The following is an 18,439-nucleotide window of genomic DNA, read 5'->3' as shown; positions in this document are numbered from 1 at the left end:
CCTCGGCCGCCTCTCCCCCAAATCGCTGGGCCCTCGGCCGCCTCTCCCCCAAATCGCTGGGCCCTCGGCCGCCTCTCCCCCAAATCGCTGGGCCCTCGGCCGCCTCTCCCCCAAACCGCTGGGCCCTCGGCCGCCTCTCCCCCAAATCGCTGGGCCCTCGGCCGCCTCTCCCCCAAAACGCTGGGCCCTCGGCCGCCTCTCCCCCAAAACGCTGGGCCCTCGGCCGCCTCTCCCCCAAAACGCTGGGCCCTCGGCCGCCTCTCCCCCAAAACGCTGGGCCCTCGGCCGCCTCTCCCCCAAAACGCTGGGCCCTCGGCCGCCTCTCCCCCAAAACGCTGGGCCCTCGGCCGCCTCTCCCCCAAATCGCTGGGCCCTCGGCCGCCTCTCCCCCAAAACGCTGGGCATTGTATAAAAATCCGGTTGCTAGGGTGGTGTCAAATGGTCATTTAAATTATCGCGTTCAACTCGTCAAAGTTGTCCATTATTACCAGCCTTATTTGCATTGGTCATTGAACCATTAGCTCAAACAATGCGACAGAATGATAAGGTTAAAGGGATAAGAATTGCAGATGATGAATACAAGATTAATTTATTTGCTGATGATGTATTGATTTATTTGACACAGCCTGAACAGTCTTTGAAATATTTACAAGAATGTTTGGTTCAATTTGGGGAGTTATCTGGGTATAAGGTGAATTGGGATAAGAGTGAGATATTGCCAATTTTGGAAGGGGATTATAAAGAGTGTAAAAATATTATAAAATTAAGGTGGTCTGATAAAATTAAATATTTAGGGGTTACTGAGAATCCAAATTATCAACCTTTATAAAAGTTAAATTATGTACCCTTATTGAAAAAAATTAAAATGGATTTGATTAAATGGAAGGATCTTCTATTAACATTAATAGGTCAAGTAAATTGTATCAAAAGGAATATTTATCCTCGTATTCAATATTTATTCCAGTCAATACTGTGTTTACTTTCAGGGTATAAAAGTGATTCAGGATTGTTCTGAAGAAGGACAGTTTCTTTCTTTCTTTCCTTCAATTGAGGGAGAAATTTGATATACCGGTAAATTCTTTATTTGTGTATTATCAACTCAGAGCTTTGTTAAGTGATAATTATGGTAAAGAGATGAGTTTACCCAAGTTAATGAAATTTGAATCTTTGATTTCCTTTATACCAAAGAAAGGTTTTATTTCAGATATGTATCGATTGTACAGGAAACTATGGAAAAACAGAATTTGGAGAAATCTAGAAATAAATGGGAATGTGACTTAACTTATGTTATACCTCAAGAGGACTGGGAACTTATTTGTCATGAAGGAGTAACTAAATTGACTAATGTAAGGTATCGTTTGGTTAATTATAATTTTTTGCATCAGTTATATTTGACTCCTGAGAAATTGAAAAAGTATGGATTTAGTAACTCGGATCTTTGTTTTAGATGTAGGTCAAGTTCTGGAACATTTTTGCATGCAGTTTGGTCTTGTGATAGGGTAAAACCATTTTGGGAAAAAGTCAGGTTAGTTTTGGAGAAATTATTTAAAATTAAATTACCATTAGATCCAGAGATTTTGTTGTTGGGTTTTATGGTTTTGTTGACTGGCTTGGGGTTGGATAAGTTTCAAATTGCATTTGTTCGTTTGGCGTTACCTGTGGCACGAAAATGTGTAACAATTACTTGGAAAGACAATGTAGAGATTAATACAGTATGTTGGCATAATGAATCGAGATCTTATAATACTCTTTTTTTTGTTAAAACGTGGTCATCTTATTTAGAATATATGGGTTTGGAACTATCTTAAAATACTGTATATGTTTTTAAGTTTTTTTTGGCTCCCCTTGAGGAGGCTGGCTGAGGGGGGTTTACTATATTTTTTACGTTGTTTTTAAAAAGTTTATAAATAATGTTTTTTTTTTAAAAAAAGCTACCTGGATATTATAAGGAAAGATTGGATAGACTGGGTCAGTTTTCCTTGAAGAAGCCATGGAGTGATTTTATAGAGGTTTATAAAATTATGTGGGACATAGATGTGGGACATAGCTGCAGTTTCTTTCCCCCAAGACCAAAATGAAAAGATACACATTTAAGGTGAGGGGAAATATTTTAATGGGATCAGAGGGGCAGGATTTTCCACATAGATTGATGAGTATGTGAAATGAAATGACAGAGGTTGTAGAGAGAGGTTTACAAGACATTTGGACAGAGGCATGGATAGGAAAGGTTTAGTGGGACATGGACCAAAGGCAGGAAAATTTTCAGTTTACACAGATATTTTGGTTGGCATGGATGGGTTGGGCTCAAGGGACTGTTTTCCCACTACATAGCTATTAATTGCTCAAATAATTTTACCAGTAGTTTTAAACAATCTCTGGAATGACAAAAGGTGCAGGAGAATTTAATTTCAATGAAAGGTGATAAAATACCCAATAGAAGAATTACTGCTTTGAGTTTTGAAGGTGGTGGCTATGGAGGTGGAGGGCTGATTGGATGTCATTTTCCCAAATTTTGTACATTCTAGTGAACTTTTCAATAATTAGAAGTAGACATGTACTAAATAAGAAAAGGGAGAGAGATGGAGACTTCAGAACTATAGAAAAGACTATCCTGGCAGAAGAAGAGAAAATGTTGGAATACATTTGGTAAGAGAGGATGGAAAATAATAAGAATGAGCAGAGACAATATGGATTGAAAATGGGAAACCTTGTTTGACAAACCTGTCTGATTTATTTAGCAGATTAGAGGAACTAGATAACATACTGTATTTGGACTAAGGAAAGGCCTTCAAAAAGGTGCCACACAAAAGATAATTACACTGTACCAGGGAAAATACTTGTGTGAATTGAGGGTTGGTTAATTTGTTTCTCCTCACATAGAAGCCGACTATCCTGTTGAACGTTTCAAATACTTTGTTTTCAGTACAAGATTCTAACAGAGTTCAATCGTGCACCTGGGTAGATACACAGTTGCATTTTTTTAAAACTGGCTAGGATGTCTAAGGTTAGATTTTAAATACAAGGTATGACCATTTGAGACAAATGAGAAGAAATTTCTTCACCGAGGGTAATAAACCATTAGTATTCATGACTGAAGGAGGCTCTGTTGCTGGGTGTATTTTAACAAAGTATATAGAAATGTTTTTGGGAACTAAACTGAGAAAAGTTTGTTAGAGTAGGTCACATACAAACACTTTAAACAGATCTTATTTAAAATACTGGAGCTAGACATATTGGGGCCTCAGAGCCTTTGGAAGAGCTTTAAAGAGTGCTCAAGGGACTTCACTAATGGCTTGTTGTTTACAAAAGACAACAAATGAAAGATTTTGAGTGAGAGAGAGAGAGAGATATCACGTACAATGTTACAGCCAGCAGCTGGGACTGGAACAGGACAAGCTGGCAAGCTTGTGGACAGCCTGTTTGGAAGACTGCCTGGTCAAAGGCCTTGTGGTTCATGCAAGAGGAGAGAACTGGCTGTCTCATGTTTCACTTGGAATAAGAAAAACAAAAAGGAACTCTGTGGTGACATGAAAGAAAGAGGGTTATCATCTGGAGAACCCTGATGGCGCATGTTTAGTCAGCCAGACACTGAGGTGACTGATGGAAGTACAGGTACACAATCCTTTATCCAGAACCCTTGAGGGACAGTGTGTTCTGAATTTTGGATTTTTCCAGATTTCAGAAACCCCACCCGAATTGTTCTGCCGTATCCATCCCCTTCCAGTCGCCCGGCCACCTCCCCCAACCGCCGGTCCCCACTTGCCGGATTTTGGAGCTTTCCGGATTTTAGATGTCCGGATAAAGGATCTTGTACATCAGGTATGGATGTTCTGGAACAACAAATCTCTCTCTGAAAACCAACAAGAACCTTCCTCAGCAGTAACCATTTACTTTTCAAGCACCAAAGCATGGTGAACTTTGTAAATGTTAAATTCTGTGCACAGTACAAGAATTGCCTGCAACCAGCGAACTTGGACAAATAAGAAGTGAAATTGGACCGTGAACCAAAGAATTTTTCTGAACTCATACACACATTACATACGTGCGCTTAGAATTAGAAATCAATTGTAGTAAGTTAAAGTGTGATTCTGTTTTCATGTTTGATGATAATTAAAAGCAACTTTTGTTTAAGTAACCATTGTCTTGGTGAATATCTATTGCTGCTGAGTTTTGGGGTCCTCTGGGCTCGTAACAGTATTCAAGTAAAAAAAAACACACACACTATTGGATACAATAGTTAGTGCTTGTAATTGGCATTAATGTAAAAGATAATCTCTGATCAAATTAAATCTCAGAGCAGTCCCAAAGGGTAGGAAGTCATACCATGTTTATTTCTCATCCAACAATCCAAATGCAAATATGCCACTTTCCACCCAGCTTCATTTTTTTTTAAATGAAGACACCCCTTTTCTCTTGTATACGAGGCAATGTAATTTACCCATTATTAATCTGCAAGACATTGGTTATCAAGATAAAAAAGTAAATAAATACATTTTTCTGATGACCTTGAGTATCAGCTTCGCTCACTGTTAAGAATTTTCACCCATATCACAGATGAAAGGATCAAGCCCCACTCCTAGCAAAATCAAAAAGCATTATGCTGTAGCGGGCTGCGCTGATCCACAAGCGAACCAGGTCGTGGAAGGGGGCTCAGATGATTATGGGGATCGTACTGATGAGCTCTCGGAGAGTTCCAGTAAAGTCTGTTGTTTGGATTAGCTCATTCACAGCTTCCGTGTGGTTTCTCTTTTTGCTGCACAACACACCGATCACAATGCATTATATTTTTTGTGGGCAGGACCACAAAAACCACTTCTATGGGCCACTCATGAAAGATATTTTATTCTAACCATTCATAGCTATATGTACTTTGTTGCTGCAATCAGCAGCCCCCCATTGGTCTGGTCACTGCCCTTCTCCACCTTCCTCCAGCTCTGAACATCTCACAAATGACAAAATTCTTGAAATAGCAGTATCGATGAAGAACAGAGAATTAAGTTCAGATCGATGACCTTTCATCAGAACTGAAACGTTAGTACCATTTCCCCCATTGCAGATGTTGCCTGAAACACATTTCCAAAATGTTTTCATTTTAAACTTCCAGCATTTGCAACATAATTCAGAGGAAAGCTTACTACTTCAGATGAACTCAAAAGACAATACTCCCAAGATATTTTTAAAAATTACATAAAAAACAATGCTCAAATTTGAACATATGCAAGTTCGGTGGGCTCAGAGTTGTGGTACCTCAGGTAGAGCCACTGCCGTACAAATTTAGAGACTTGGATTCAATTCCAACCTCGTTGCGTGCATTCTTCCCAAGTATTCCTGTTTCCTCACACATTCTAAAGATGTGAGAGATGGTGGGTTAATTGCGCATTATCAATACCTCCTAGCATCTTCTTTTCTTTGGCTTGGCTTCGCGGACGAAGATTTATGGAGGGGGTAAAAAAAGTCCACGTCAGCTGCAGGCTCGTTTGTGGCTGACCAGTCCGATGCGGGACAGGCAGACACGATTGCAGCGGTTGCAAGGGAAAATTGGTTGGTTGGGGTTGGGTGTTGGGTTTTTCCTCCTTTGCCTTTTTTCAGTGAGGTGGGCTCTGCGGTCTTCTTCAAAGGAGGCTGCTGCCCGCCAAACTGTGAGGCGCCAAGATGCACGGTTTGAGGCGTTATCAGCCCACTGGCGGTGGTCAATGTGGCAGGCACCAAGAGATTTCTTTAGGCAGTCCTTGTACCTTTTCTTTGGTGCACCTCTGTCACGGTGGCCAGTGGAGAGCTCGCCATATAATACGATCTTGGGAAGGCGATGGTCCTCCATTCTGGAGACGTGACCCATCCAGCGCAGCTGGATCTTCAGCAGCGTGGACTCGATGCTGTCGACCTCTGCCATCTCGAGTACCTCGACGTTAGGGGTGTGAGCGCTCCAATGGATGTTGAGGATGGAGCGGAGACAACGCTGGTGGAAGCGTTCTAGGAGCCGTAGGTGGTGCCGGTAGAGGACCCATGATTCGGAGCCGAACAGGAGTGTGGGTATGACAACGGCTCTGTATACGCTTATCTTTGTGAGGTTTTTCAGTTGGTTGTTTTTCCAGACTCTTTTGTGTAGTCTTCCAAAGGCGCTATTTGCCTTGGCGAGTCTGTTGTCTATCTCATTGTCGATCCTTGCATTTGATGAAATGGTGCAGCCGAGATAGGTAAACTGGTTGACCGTTTTGAGTTTTGTGTGCCCGATGGAGATGTGGGGGGGCTGGTAGTCATGGTGGGGAGCTGGCTGATGGAGGACCTCAGTTTTCTTCAGGCTGACTTCCAGGCCAAACATTTTGGCAGTTTCCGCAAAGCAGGACGTCAAGCGCTGAAGAGCTGGCTCTGAATGGGCAACTAAAGCGGCATCATCTGCAAAGAGTAGTTCACGGACAAGTTTCTCTTAGCATATAGTTAAAGGAAAAGTCTGATGGGAAAATTAGTGGAGGGGAGGGAAAGCGAGGGGAAATTGGGGTTGCTCTGTGAGCCATCATGCACTCGATAAGCCAAAATGACAGCTTATGTCACAAGAAAATATGGAAATATTTCTGACTCGCCAAAGTCAGGAAGCTGCATACATTCCACTCTGGCAAACTTCAGTAATCATTACATTTCTGGGTGCCAATTTTATTTAGGAATCCCAAATTCAGAATCACTAAGTTTGTTTCTGATGAGGGAGGTTTTAGAACAGATGGTATTCAAACAATCTTGCAACTCACCATACCCGTCCTATCTCTTCAGAAAAATTCTTTGAAACATGGTCAAAATCTCCCATGTTAAGAGAGTTCACTGTCCGGTAGAGAAGCCTGAGGCCCACATTAGCTTAACCCTGTGGTCACCCATTGATTGGGTCATGAGGCCAAGAATGCCCCTGCAGAAGTGGAAGCGGTCCTTTGAATTGCTGTTCAGGTGGCAGCGCTAAAAGTGCAGCGCTGGCCACCTGAAGGGACAGCTGCATCGGATGTGCCTCTGAACACACTCCTGCTCCTGTCCCTTCGGGTTGTCAGGTTTGGGATGGCTGGTTGTCAGAGTGGGGACAGCCAGCGCGAGCTATCAGCGTGGGGATGCCCGACACGGGAGGTCCCCACACTGATAGTCCGTACCGGACCGCCCAACAGTGTGGGGACTCATGTCGGGCTGTTGGGAGAGTGGGGCAGCGGTATCAGCGTGGGGACGTCCTGCACTGACAGCCCACGTCAGCTGCCCCTGCCCTGACCTCCCACGCCGGGGGGCAGGTGCAGCTGGGAAGGGAGTTGTCAGACACTTGCCAGCTGACTGTCATCCCCTTAGCAGCCGCTTTCAGATGGCTGCATTCATGTACGGGGGAACCTCAGTGCTCCGGTGATTATCCCTTAAGGAGGAGGGTTACAAGTTTGCCTTGCAGGCACCTCCTGCACTTTCAAGTGGCCTCCTGACAGCTGCATATTGGCATAATATGCGGCTTTACAATCAGGGAATTTGGCTACCTGAAAGTGCCTAATAGTTTATACTCTTGCTGATTCCCAGGCACTATTTTCACTCTTTATATGGATTAATGCTTTCCTGGATATCATCCCTCTCCGGGTCTCTGTTTTCTTTTAAGGAAATTGCAATCCCACATTAATGCCACAACACTACAGTTGAAACTGAAGGTACAGCCAGACATGCAGGAGCAAATGTTCCATGACTGGGGAAGTTAAACAGGTCTTACGCTGCAGGCCAGATGTAGCTCCATGAATTATGGATAATGCTTTGGTTGCGAACTGAATCGGATGAGCTAATAAACCAATGCTGCACAAAATTATTCAAAAACATGTGAAAGACAAGTATTCAAACAAAAGCATGTTCATTATGCATCCACACCAATAACGCTACCAAAAATGCTATTCACATCAATTTTTGAGATTTGGACACCCTATTCCTCTGAGTTGTAACAATTCAAAAGTACTTAATTAGCTGTGAAACACTGCAACATTGTCAGGAAATGAAAAGTGTGTTTTTAAAAAAAAGCAGATCACTTGTATATAACCCCAACCAATCCCAGTCAACCAACACTCATTGCATCATGTCATCTAGCAAACGACTGCAAGAAATGTTACACTTGCACTTTGTCCCTCACCATTATTTGAGGCCCCACATCATCCTTTCTGGTAAAGCTTCAATTCACGTGAATCTGAAGGGGCAATTTATGCACCCCATGCTCCTATGCAACCTCCCATTATCTTTATTTTACTAAATTCCACACAACCAGCAAAATTTTACTAGATTCCACACAACCAGCAACGTAGATCAGAAATGTACCCAGATTGCTGAAGCTGCAAAGTAGCAGCTGCTCGCCATTGTGCCATCCTGAAAAATACAAATTATACAGAAGTCTTGGAAACAAACAACACTCGACAAATGTTAATAAAAATTCTAGTTAATAGAAAGTCATGATATCATAATCTCTTTGCACGTTGGATAGATAAAATCTAGATACTGTATAAAAGTCAAAATATTGGAATTGTTAACAAAGTTAATCAGTGGCAGCAATTCTCAATCATATTGAGGTATATCCATGTAATGATTTCAACATTCTAATATAAGTCCTCAATTCTTTCACAGCAGATAGATTATTACCAAGTCTGTATGTACAATCTTTCAGAAATGCAATGTTAAATTTAATTCAGGATTGCACTCAAGTGAATGAGAGAAAAAAAATAATGGAAAAAAAATCACTTTTACAACCAATAAAACAGTTGCTTAGGTAAAATAAAGATAAAGATTTCAATTCAACAAAATTTAGTTTATACGGTAGACTAATGGCAACAAAAAAAAAACATACACAGGTAGATAAGCATATTTTCCCTTCGAAATTACTTCCAACTTTAAAACAATATTTATATATCATTAAATGTACCAGTCATTTTTTCCAACTTTAGATGTGCAAATACCAATAAATATTGGGCAATCTACCCATACCCTTAACCCATGATAAACCTGAGGGCATCAAAGTCTCTGCTGTTCACATACGAGTTCATATCAAGTCCCAACTGACCAACATTGCTTCTGGCTACACAATGCTCCCGTTTAAAAATGTTTATCCTGGCATTCAACTGCTTCTGCAGACTGAACACAAACCCCATGTCACCATTATTGCAACCATAATATCCAGGATCCAAATGAGAATATTAAATAAAAGTCAACAATATGATTTCCTGTAAATTTCATAACATTAACTAATCCAATATGACAACGGGAGTACTTTTTGTGTGCATTCCAATACACAATTTCCGTATTGTATAATGAAGAATTTCTAAATCTGTAGCTTCTTAAGACCAGTTGTCACAACTAATCTTCTGAGCAACGTTAACATTCTCAGAGGAATATACTCCCCCCCACCTCCTTTAAATCTTTCTCGTCTGATATTAAATCAATTCCATTGGGTTTTTGACTTGCATATCCTGGGAAATAGACTGATCATTCACTATTTCTATGCTCTTCATGACTTTATAAACCTCCATAAGGTTACTCTTCAGCCTCCTTTGTTCCAATCTCTCCTTATCTCAAGCTCTCCAGTCCAAGTAACATTCATGTGAATCCTTTCTGTACCCTTTTCAACTCCTTTCTATCGCTATGGATCCAGAAATATACACAAGAGTGGTGTCACCAATCCACATGCAGTTCCTTGGCCTTCTTTCCCAGTTCATTTCAATCCTGTTGAAACCTTGGGTAACTTTTACTGTTCAAATTTACTAACTATACTTGCATCCAAATTGACCAACACAGGCAAACTCAGCACTTCACTGATCACAGACCTCCAATATAAAAAACCTTTCAATAGCACGAGGGCAGGGAGCAGAGACAGTACTCTCATGTATGGTGCTACCACTCAGTCATACCGCTGATCGCTAGGTATAGGCTTTAAATGGCTTGTTCAAGGAGCCGACAGTGTTTTACTTAACATTCTGTGAATGCAGAGTCTGAGCCCAAGATGATGACGCCCGTGATTGGCAATGGCCACGAGGAGTTGCAAACTCCAGGTGAGCAGCAGACTGGTGCAGGGCACCAGTAATGGGGAGAACAACCCCTGTTAAGGATGAGAAACAGAACAGGTGACCCCAAGGTCAGTGACCACAGTGGAGGACCAGTGAGGGGCTATGCAGCTGAAAGACATAGGCACCGAGCAATTGGTGACTTGTGGGCAAGGAACCCATATATGCTGCGGGTTGCTGGTGACTGGAGGTCAAAAGACACATCAGGCTGTGGGCTGCTGATGTCTGGCTCTTGAGAACCAGATTTCAGAACTGGAATTCGAGAGAGTGTTGAGGGGAAGGGCTCCCAAAGGGCCCTGGACACTGTCAGCAGTTTGGATCTGGGCTCAGATTGCAGATGGTTTAAACTGAACTGGAGTTTTTTGTGGCTACAGAAATACTGGTGGCGAATATATGGACACTCAGTGACCTTGGTGAGGTGGTGGGGGGAAGCACTTTCTTTTATTTCTCTTTCTCCGACTCTTAAGGGACGCCAGGCAATGGCAATAGCAAATCTTTGTCTGCTCTATGGCAGACTGAACGCAATTTTGTGTAATAGTACATGTCTATTTTATTCCATGACAATAAATAATATCTGCTTCCGCCAAACCAATTTTGCTTTCAATTGGCTAGCCAACTTCATCTCATTTGATCTAACTTTCCAGACGAGCCTACCATTTGGAACCTTCATAGAGACAACATCTATTGCCCTGCCCTCTTGGTCACTTCTTCAAAAATCTCAATCAAAATTCATAAGACATCTTTTCCACATGCAGAAAGGCATGTCCTTAATCAGCCTGTCCTTTTCCAAATGCAGATAAATCCTATCCCTCAGAATCCCCTATAGTAACATTCCTACCACTGATATTAGACACATCAGCGCCTCGATTTCCTCAGGAGTTTGCAGGTTTGGTATGACACCAGAAACCTTGGAAAATTTCTACAGAGGTGTGGATGAAAGTGTGCTGACCGATTGCATCACAGTCTGGTATGGGAATACCAATACCCCTGAGAGTAAAGCCCTTCAAAAGGTAGTGGACATAGCCCAGGACATCACAGGCAAAACCCTCCTCACTATTGAGGACATCGCCAGGGAATGTTGCCATCGGAGGGCACCAAAGACCTAAACCACACAACACGCTCTGTTCCCACTGCTGCCATCAGAAAAGAGACAAGACTCACACCACAGGTCAGGGACAGCTGCTACCCCTCCATCATTAGACTAAACGACAAACTGAGACTCATTCAAGGACTCTTTCTTGTGCACTATTGATTTTCTTTTTGTTCTCGCTGTATTGCAGTTTGCTTACAGTTCTTTATTTACATGTTTACCCTGAGTACAGCTTTTCTTTGCACTACCAATTAGTGGTAATTCTGCCTCACCCGCAGGAAAAAGGGATCTCAGGGTTGTATGTGCTGTTATCTACGTACTCTGACAATAAATCTGAATTCTGAACCAGCTTACAGTTCCTTGGCTGTCATTGAAGCCCTTCTTAATTAAAGGAATAGCATTTGCCATCCTTCAATCTGGTACCTCACCCGTAGCTAACAAAAGGCTCTTTCATACAGTCAAAAAGCACGACTGTAAAGGCAGAGGTTCTCTGCCCTTACATTGGGAAACTTGCCTCCATGAATGCGCTGTGGCCAGCTCCAAGTTGACAACTGCAACCCCTCTCGAGAGAAGGGTCAGCAGCAGAATATTGTGTTCCGCCACCTAGCATGAATGTAATGCCACTGCAAGCAGCTAGCTAGGAGGCAGGCTGATGACATCGCGGTGACGTTGTGAGCCTGAGACGCAGGAGAGGGATTTTTAAAACTTCAACAGCTCGGTGCGAATTAATGACGTTGACTCGGCGGGCAGCGCAATGGGACCAGTTACTCCACCTCCATTGGCTCCAGAGGGCACTATGAGGCACCACTCAACATGAATGTGACGCAGGAATAGCCTTTTAAGGCCACTCCATGAAAGGAAAGTTTATATTTTTCCCTCCATGTTTATAGCCAGCTTCCAGATGGAGGCTTGGCATGAAAGAGCCTAAGGATATAAAGATCTCCACCAGGACCCCAGCAAATTCCTCTTTTAGCTTCCAACAACACCTTGGATATCCTTAGTCAGGAACTGAGGATATGTCCACCTTAAGGCACGTAAAGAGTGCCAGAACTTCCCCTTTTACCACCCTTCAATAATGTGGATGATTCAAAACATCACTATATTTTTCTGAATTCACTAACTCCACGATCATATCCACAATACAGTACAACTCCGATTATCCAAAATGGTCAGGACCGGGCCAATATCGGATAAACTTTTTTTTTCCCAGAGAACTGGTCGTTTTTAAGAAACAGCCCAGTAGCAACAGCAAATCACTTGTATCAATGTTTAAACAACAAACAACAAGGAAAAGCCTTTTAAACATTAATGTTTGATTCTCACCAAAAAAAATGCTAGCTGCAGCCAATCCTCAACTCGTCCCAACTGCCAATCACTAACACCACTGCCACTGATCCACCAGGGAGGCTTCCCGGGGTGGTGGAACATTTATTGGCACGTCAACAGGCTCCCGACTCACCGGAACTCCCAACCCTGACTCTGGATCCTCCCCAAGTCTACTGCACAAGCACACCGGGGTATCCGATGAGGAGGTGGGGGTGGGGGGTGGGGGGGAGAAGAGACGCCACTGAGGAGAGGTCCCACTCAGGAGGCCGCTCTCCTTGATGACACTGGGACAAGAGATTCTTACAAACACTTGCAGCTGGGAGACAGCGGCTCACAGTTTGAGAGGAAGAGATGGAGAGAGGCCTATAGGGAAAGGTAAAGAAGAAAGGGAAAGAGAGAGGGGAGGGAGTTACCTGAAATTAGGACAATTGTGATTCTAATTTCACATCAAATTAATATTTTTAATCAACCTCTGCAGTCAGTTCGGCTCCGAAAAAATTTTGGATAAATGAGGATATCAGAGAATCCAATCAGAGTTGTACTCTATATCTGTGGATCCACACAATCATGTTAATCATAAAGGAGGATTATTTTCTCCCCACTTACCCTTAATAATTACAGAATCACTTTAGATTCTTCTTTACCTTACCTCCCAAAGGTATCCTTATTTTGCTTTCCTGATTTCCCTCTAAAGTATACTCCCATGACCTTTATATTTGAGATTAATTTGATCCCAGATTCCCATAACTGACACATGCCTCATTCTTTTTCTTGCCAGAAGTAGCCCTTGTCAACAAGGGTTTGCTATCCTTCCAACCTTGCCATTCACTGCAACAGAGACATACTGGTCCTAAACCATCCCGATCTCACTTTTAAAAGCCTACCATTAGCTAAACATCCATTAATTTGCTGATAGCGTCACCTAATTAACCTTTTAAAGTTTCTCTTGCATGCCCTTAAAATGAGTTTTGCCCCAATTTCATACTTTAACTTGTGGAGCAGACAATTTTTCCACAATATTTTAAAACTAAGAATTATGGTCCCAAATGCTCCCCCACTGACAATTCAATCACTTGTCCTGCTTCATTTCCAAATACGATGTCCAGTGCTGCCCCTTTTCTCATTGGGCCATCTACTGTATTTTCATGTATAATTTGCCTGTATGAGTATTACGTCTGATTGTGTGCTGTTGCACCAAGGACTGGAGAATACTTGTTCAATCAGATGACAATAAACTGAACTTTGACTTTATCTCCCAGTGGCCACCCTTTCAATTCCCCATCCCATTCCCTTGCTGACAAGTCTGTCCATGGACTGATGCCTGCACTGCCAGATTGAGATCACCTGCAAATTGGAGGAACACCACCTCTTCTTCCACCTGAGCACCCTCCAACTGAAGGGCATTTTAACAACAACTTCTCTGGGTTCTGTTATCTTCTCTCCCCTCCCCCACATCTGTCTCCCTGTCTTCTTTCCTCTAGTTCTCTCTCTCCCCCCCGCCCCCCCCCCCCCCGCTTTCTATTCTGTCTCCATTCACAGAGCCGAAAACAATTCTCACCTTTCCTCTTATCATATCCAATTAACACATTTTGTTTGTTGGTCTGGACTCCTCCCCTTCCCAGTCTTGTACCTTTCCCTCTTTATTGAGATGCCTGTCTACCTTGGATGCTTCTACCTTGGAGAGCTCAGGCCTGAAACATCGATCCTTTGGATCCTGCGAGACTGTGTTTTTACTGTTTACCCTGCACATTTATGAAATACTTTGTGATATTTCTTTGTATTTCTGGTGTTTTTAATCACAATAATGCCACAAGTCAATTGCAAAATGTAAAAACCAATCCAGATAAATATCTCGAGAGGTAATCATAAGGAAGAAGGAAAACAAACGCGTTTCAAGTTCTTCACACCTTATTGAACAGTCGACTTTTCCAATTCTCTCCATGTTCATTATTCCTCAAACTGAGGCGTCCTTTGGGAAATATCGTCCAAATTTTTTCTGTTCAAATAGATGTAGAAACACTTGATCATACCTTTAACCTTTTGACCAATTCATCATTGGATATTTTGTCAGTAATTTCCTTGACACCGGGTGGGTAGATGATGATTTTTCCATCCGCAGGTTTTGGCTGAGGGAAAGCCATCTTTCGATTCGATCCCTTTCTGTAGATCACTACCGGCCTCTGCTGGTCAGATACAAGTTTAAAATGTTACTCAAAAGCTTTTTAATTAACCGTCTCTGCACTCTTCTAGAATTAAATAATAATTTTAAAAAAGAAAATAATTACGTCAAACTAGCGTCCTTCCTGTGTACTTAAAGCTAATGGAGGCGACCAGACAAGAGAACTCGTTGAAAGGTTATTGGAGTTCTTGCAGGTAGAAACAAGAAACAACCACAACATGCGCCCAACCCGCAGCCACAAAAAAAAGTTCTCGCGCCCGCCACCGAATGCTTTTCGGGCCTAGAGAGCTAGGCCTCGGGGTACAAGCGACAACGCGCCGTCTTCAAGAGGGCTACGGCAGACCTTCGCCAGTGCCCGTCCCGGCCAGCGTTCATCTATTTACAACTTCATGGCGGCGCGGAGGAAGGAGCAGGCACGATTTGGGGAAATACTCGGCAATATCCCGCCACGAATAACAAGATATAGGGAGCAGGTCGGAATGCACTTGGGATCGATTCATTGACTTGTTTTGCCTTCAAAACTTTGCATCTCCACCTTAGATTATCTATTTTTTTTAAAAAGGGAACGGCTGTTCGGCTCGGCCTGGCCTTTACTCCCCGCACCGTCCCTCTCGAGCTCTGCATTAATCCGGCACAGAGGAGTGGGCTGTGACGGGCCTAATATGCCTACTCCCTGAACTGGCAACGGCGGCTCACCTCATGAATTTCACCAGATCTCTCAGGTATCCAGCAAGCAGGAGTTTCGCAGAGTCGCACCGAGCGACGGCAGCAGGACAGCGCCGGGGAACAACGGACAGAGCGGCCGCAACGCGCCACAAGGACCCCAAAGAGAGAGCGCCACCTGCCCAGGAGGAGCACCAACTTCCGAATGGGAGTAGTGACTCACGCCAAAGGCAGCAAGAGCGCCACCTACAGAAGAAAACTGGTTGGGCACACGTGGCCAAGAACGCCGCTCGATCTAAAAAATGCCGCGAATATTCACCTACTCAAATTGGCACTTCTGTTGTATTTGAGATGAGGATCATTTTATTTGTCTTTTTTTAAGTTAAACAAAAAAATCGGCAGAAGCTGGGGTTGGGTGCATTCCATTTGTTATTTTTAGTCTGATCTCTGCAGAGCAACGCTACTTTCCACTTACAAGTCACCCCCTGCACCTCCACACACACACACACTTTACAAGTCGAGATCCACTCAGTTACTCCTGTTTTAAAAGTAGATCAGAACAGAAAGCTGTGAGGTTCATAAGGAAAGTCTTGTGATTGTAATCCAATACACAAAAGTGCTGGAGAAACTCAGCAGTCACGCAGCATTTTCAAGGGTAACCAACGTTTTGGGCCTGGGCCCTTCATCAAGGTGTGAGTAAAAAGGAGATTCTAGTGTGTGGTAAGTGAAAGAGACAAAGGGATAGGGTAAGAGACTTAAGGGATAGGGTAAGAGACTTAATGGAGAGATTTAAAATAAAATGTAGAAGTTGATATTAATGCCGTCTGGTTGGAGAGTGCCCAGATGGAATATTAGTATTGTTCCTCTAATTTGACTGTAGCCTCGGTTTGTCAGTGCATGAAGCCATGGATAGGGAATTGTGTGTGGAATTTGGTTACCAACGGGGAGGTCCCTCTGGGCAGAATCACAGATGGCAATTAGGAAACGAACAGGAGTGAGGTAGATCAGCTGGTTGAGTGGTGTAACAATAACAGACAAACTCAACATTCAGAAAACTAAGGAACTGATTGTAGACTTGAGGAGGGGCAAATCAGGAGAACACAAATCAGTCATTGTGGGGTCAGCAGTGGAAAGTGTTAAGAACTTCAAATTCCTTTGTGTCACCATTTCTGAAGATCTATCCTGGGGCCTACATGTAGGCAATGCAATCATAAAGAAGGCACACTAGAAGCTATACTGCGTGAGGAGTTTGGGGTGATTTGGTATGCCACTAAAGACTAAAATTTCTATAGGTGTATTGTGGAAAGCATTCTGACTGGTGGCTTCATTGGTATGGAACTGCCAATGCACAGGACAAGAAAGGACTATAGAGAATTATGAACTTGGCCAGTGCCATCATGAGCAGCTTCTATCCTCAAGGATCCTCACCATCCAGGTCATGCCCTCTTCACATGACGACCATCAGGAAGGAGGTGCAATAGCTTGAAGACAAACACCCAATGGTACGAAAACAGCTTCTTCCCCTTGGCCATCAGATTTCTGAATGGACAATGAACCACAGACACTGCCTGTAATGCCGCAAAGCAACAAGTTTTGTGATATGTTCATGACAATAAATTCTGAAATTCTGTTATTAAAGCGGTCAGAATGAAGGTGTTCAACAAAATGATCATTCTCTTCCCTCTCCATTCTGAGAGCTACTCCATTCCATCACTTTTCAGCTTTTTTCCCTTATACCCTCCCACCTATGATCCCTTTCTGTTGCCTGCACTACTCCCTCTGCTCCTACCTCCCTCTCTTCCCACCCACCACCTTTTTATTCAGGGACCTGTCTAATTTTTGCTCAAAGGACTCCAGCTCAAAACATTGATTACCCTTCCATGGATAGATGCAGGGTGACCTGCTGAGTTACTCCAGCATTTTTGTGTATTGCAGAAAGCTGTGAGGAGTGGGTTCATGTACAAATTTTTGAAAAATGGTAGCTTAATTTGAGAGGCTGTTAAAATGTGTGAGATCATGGATTTAAGAGGCACCAAATACAAAAAGAAATCAGACCTTTCTTTTATACATCACAAATCAGCTTTCAAATGGAATTAAAAATAACATTCTTCACTTCATTAGGCAGCAAAAGAGAAGGTAGGGCTGTTCTGAAATCAGAATGTTGATGAATGAAAGATGTGCTTAAAAATTATGAAAGTTTTTATGAGAGGAAGGAAAGAAAAATAGATCAGATTATTAATTAAATGGCAAGTGATTACAGCATGCTGTTGTGCAGAAGGACTTGGGAGTGCTTATGTATGAATCACAAACAGTTGGTTTGCAGGCTATCAAGAAGGCAAATAGAATGTCTTCCTTCATTGCTAGAGGGATTGAATTTAGGAGCAGGGAGGTTATGCTGCAACTGAACAGGGTACTGATGAGGCCAAATCGGGAGTACTGTGTAGTTCTGGTCTCCTTACCTGAGGAAGGATATACAGGCATACCGTGTATTACATGGTTAATCTGTTCCAAGCAAGTTCAGTATTATATAAAACTGCACTGTTCAAAGCATTATTACAATGCACTTTAATACAATACGTTGCAATCCTATAAAAGGGATATATAAAACTGATCTTTATTGGCTATAGTTATTTATGGGCAATAAGTGAACATCGTTCATTGAAGAAAATATTTGTCTAATGAAGATTTGCGTCAAATTGCCCACACGAGATAGTGCGGTGAGCCCAATCGCAGCAGGGACAGCAATAACTTTCAACGCAGCCACTTAACTCTCTCCATTCCACAGCAAATTCCAGGAGTTCCCCTCCATCAATGGTTTGCAAATTTGCTGGTATGCCACATCAGAGCATATTCCCATCAATGTAAGACAGCATGCTGAGGGATAGTGCAGGGAGCCTGTTCAGTGGGAACAGCAATAACTTTCAACTTAACTCTCTCTATTCCACAGCTCAGTGCTATATTTCAAATATTTTAAACTAGAGTCTTGCGAAGTATTATGAGGTGGTTAAAATAGCAACAACAATAAAACTTTAATGTTGCAAATTTAAAACTGCGGGTGAGAAATTTCAAACCGCGTTATATCAAAAACTGCACTTTTTGAAACCATGTTATACAGGACATACCTGTACTGGCTTTGGAGGCAGTGCA

At 42.7% G+C, this 18,439-nt stretch overlaps 1 protein-coding gene across 7 annotated transcripts in view; it reads right to left on the bottom strand.

The window, feature by feature from the left end:
• The window catches only part of pds5a (PDS5 cohesin associated factor A), a 222,185-nt gene that overhangs the window by 195,127 nt on the left and 8,619 nt on the right, over positions 1 to 18,439 (bottom strand). For 4 of the 7 annotated variants that reach the window (XM_069924889.1, XM_069924887.1, XM_069924892.1 and 1 more), the window contains exon 2: positions 14,481 to 14,633. In XM_069924889.1, coding sequence (XP_069780990.1) covers positions 14,481 to 14,633 — 153 coding nt within the window. Of the gene's footprint in view, positions 1 to 14,480; positions 14,634 to 15,325; positions 15,506 to 18,439 lie in introns of those variants that run through there. The other 3 variants (XM_069924891.1, XM_069924890.1, XM_069924888.1) reach the window with 3 other exon arrangements.

The sequence above is a fragment of the Narcine bancroftii genome, chromosome 3 (genome assembly GCF_036971445.1).
Source record: "Narcine bancroftii isolate sNarBan1 chromosome 3, sNarBan1.hap1, whole genome shotgun sequence".
Lineage (NCBI taxonomy): Eukaryota > Metazoa > Chordata > Chondrichthyes > Torpediniformes > Narcinidae > Narcine > Narcine bancroftii.
This window is presented reverse-complemented; position numbering and strand designations above follow the sequence as displayed.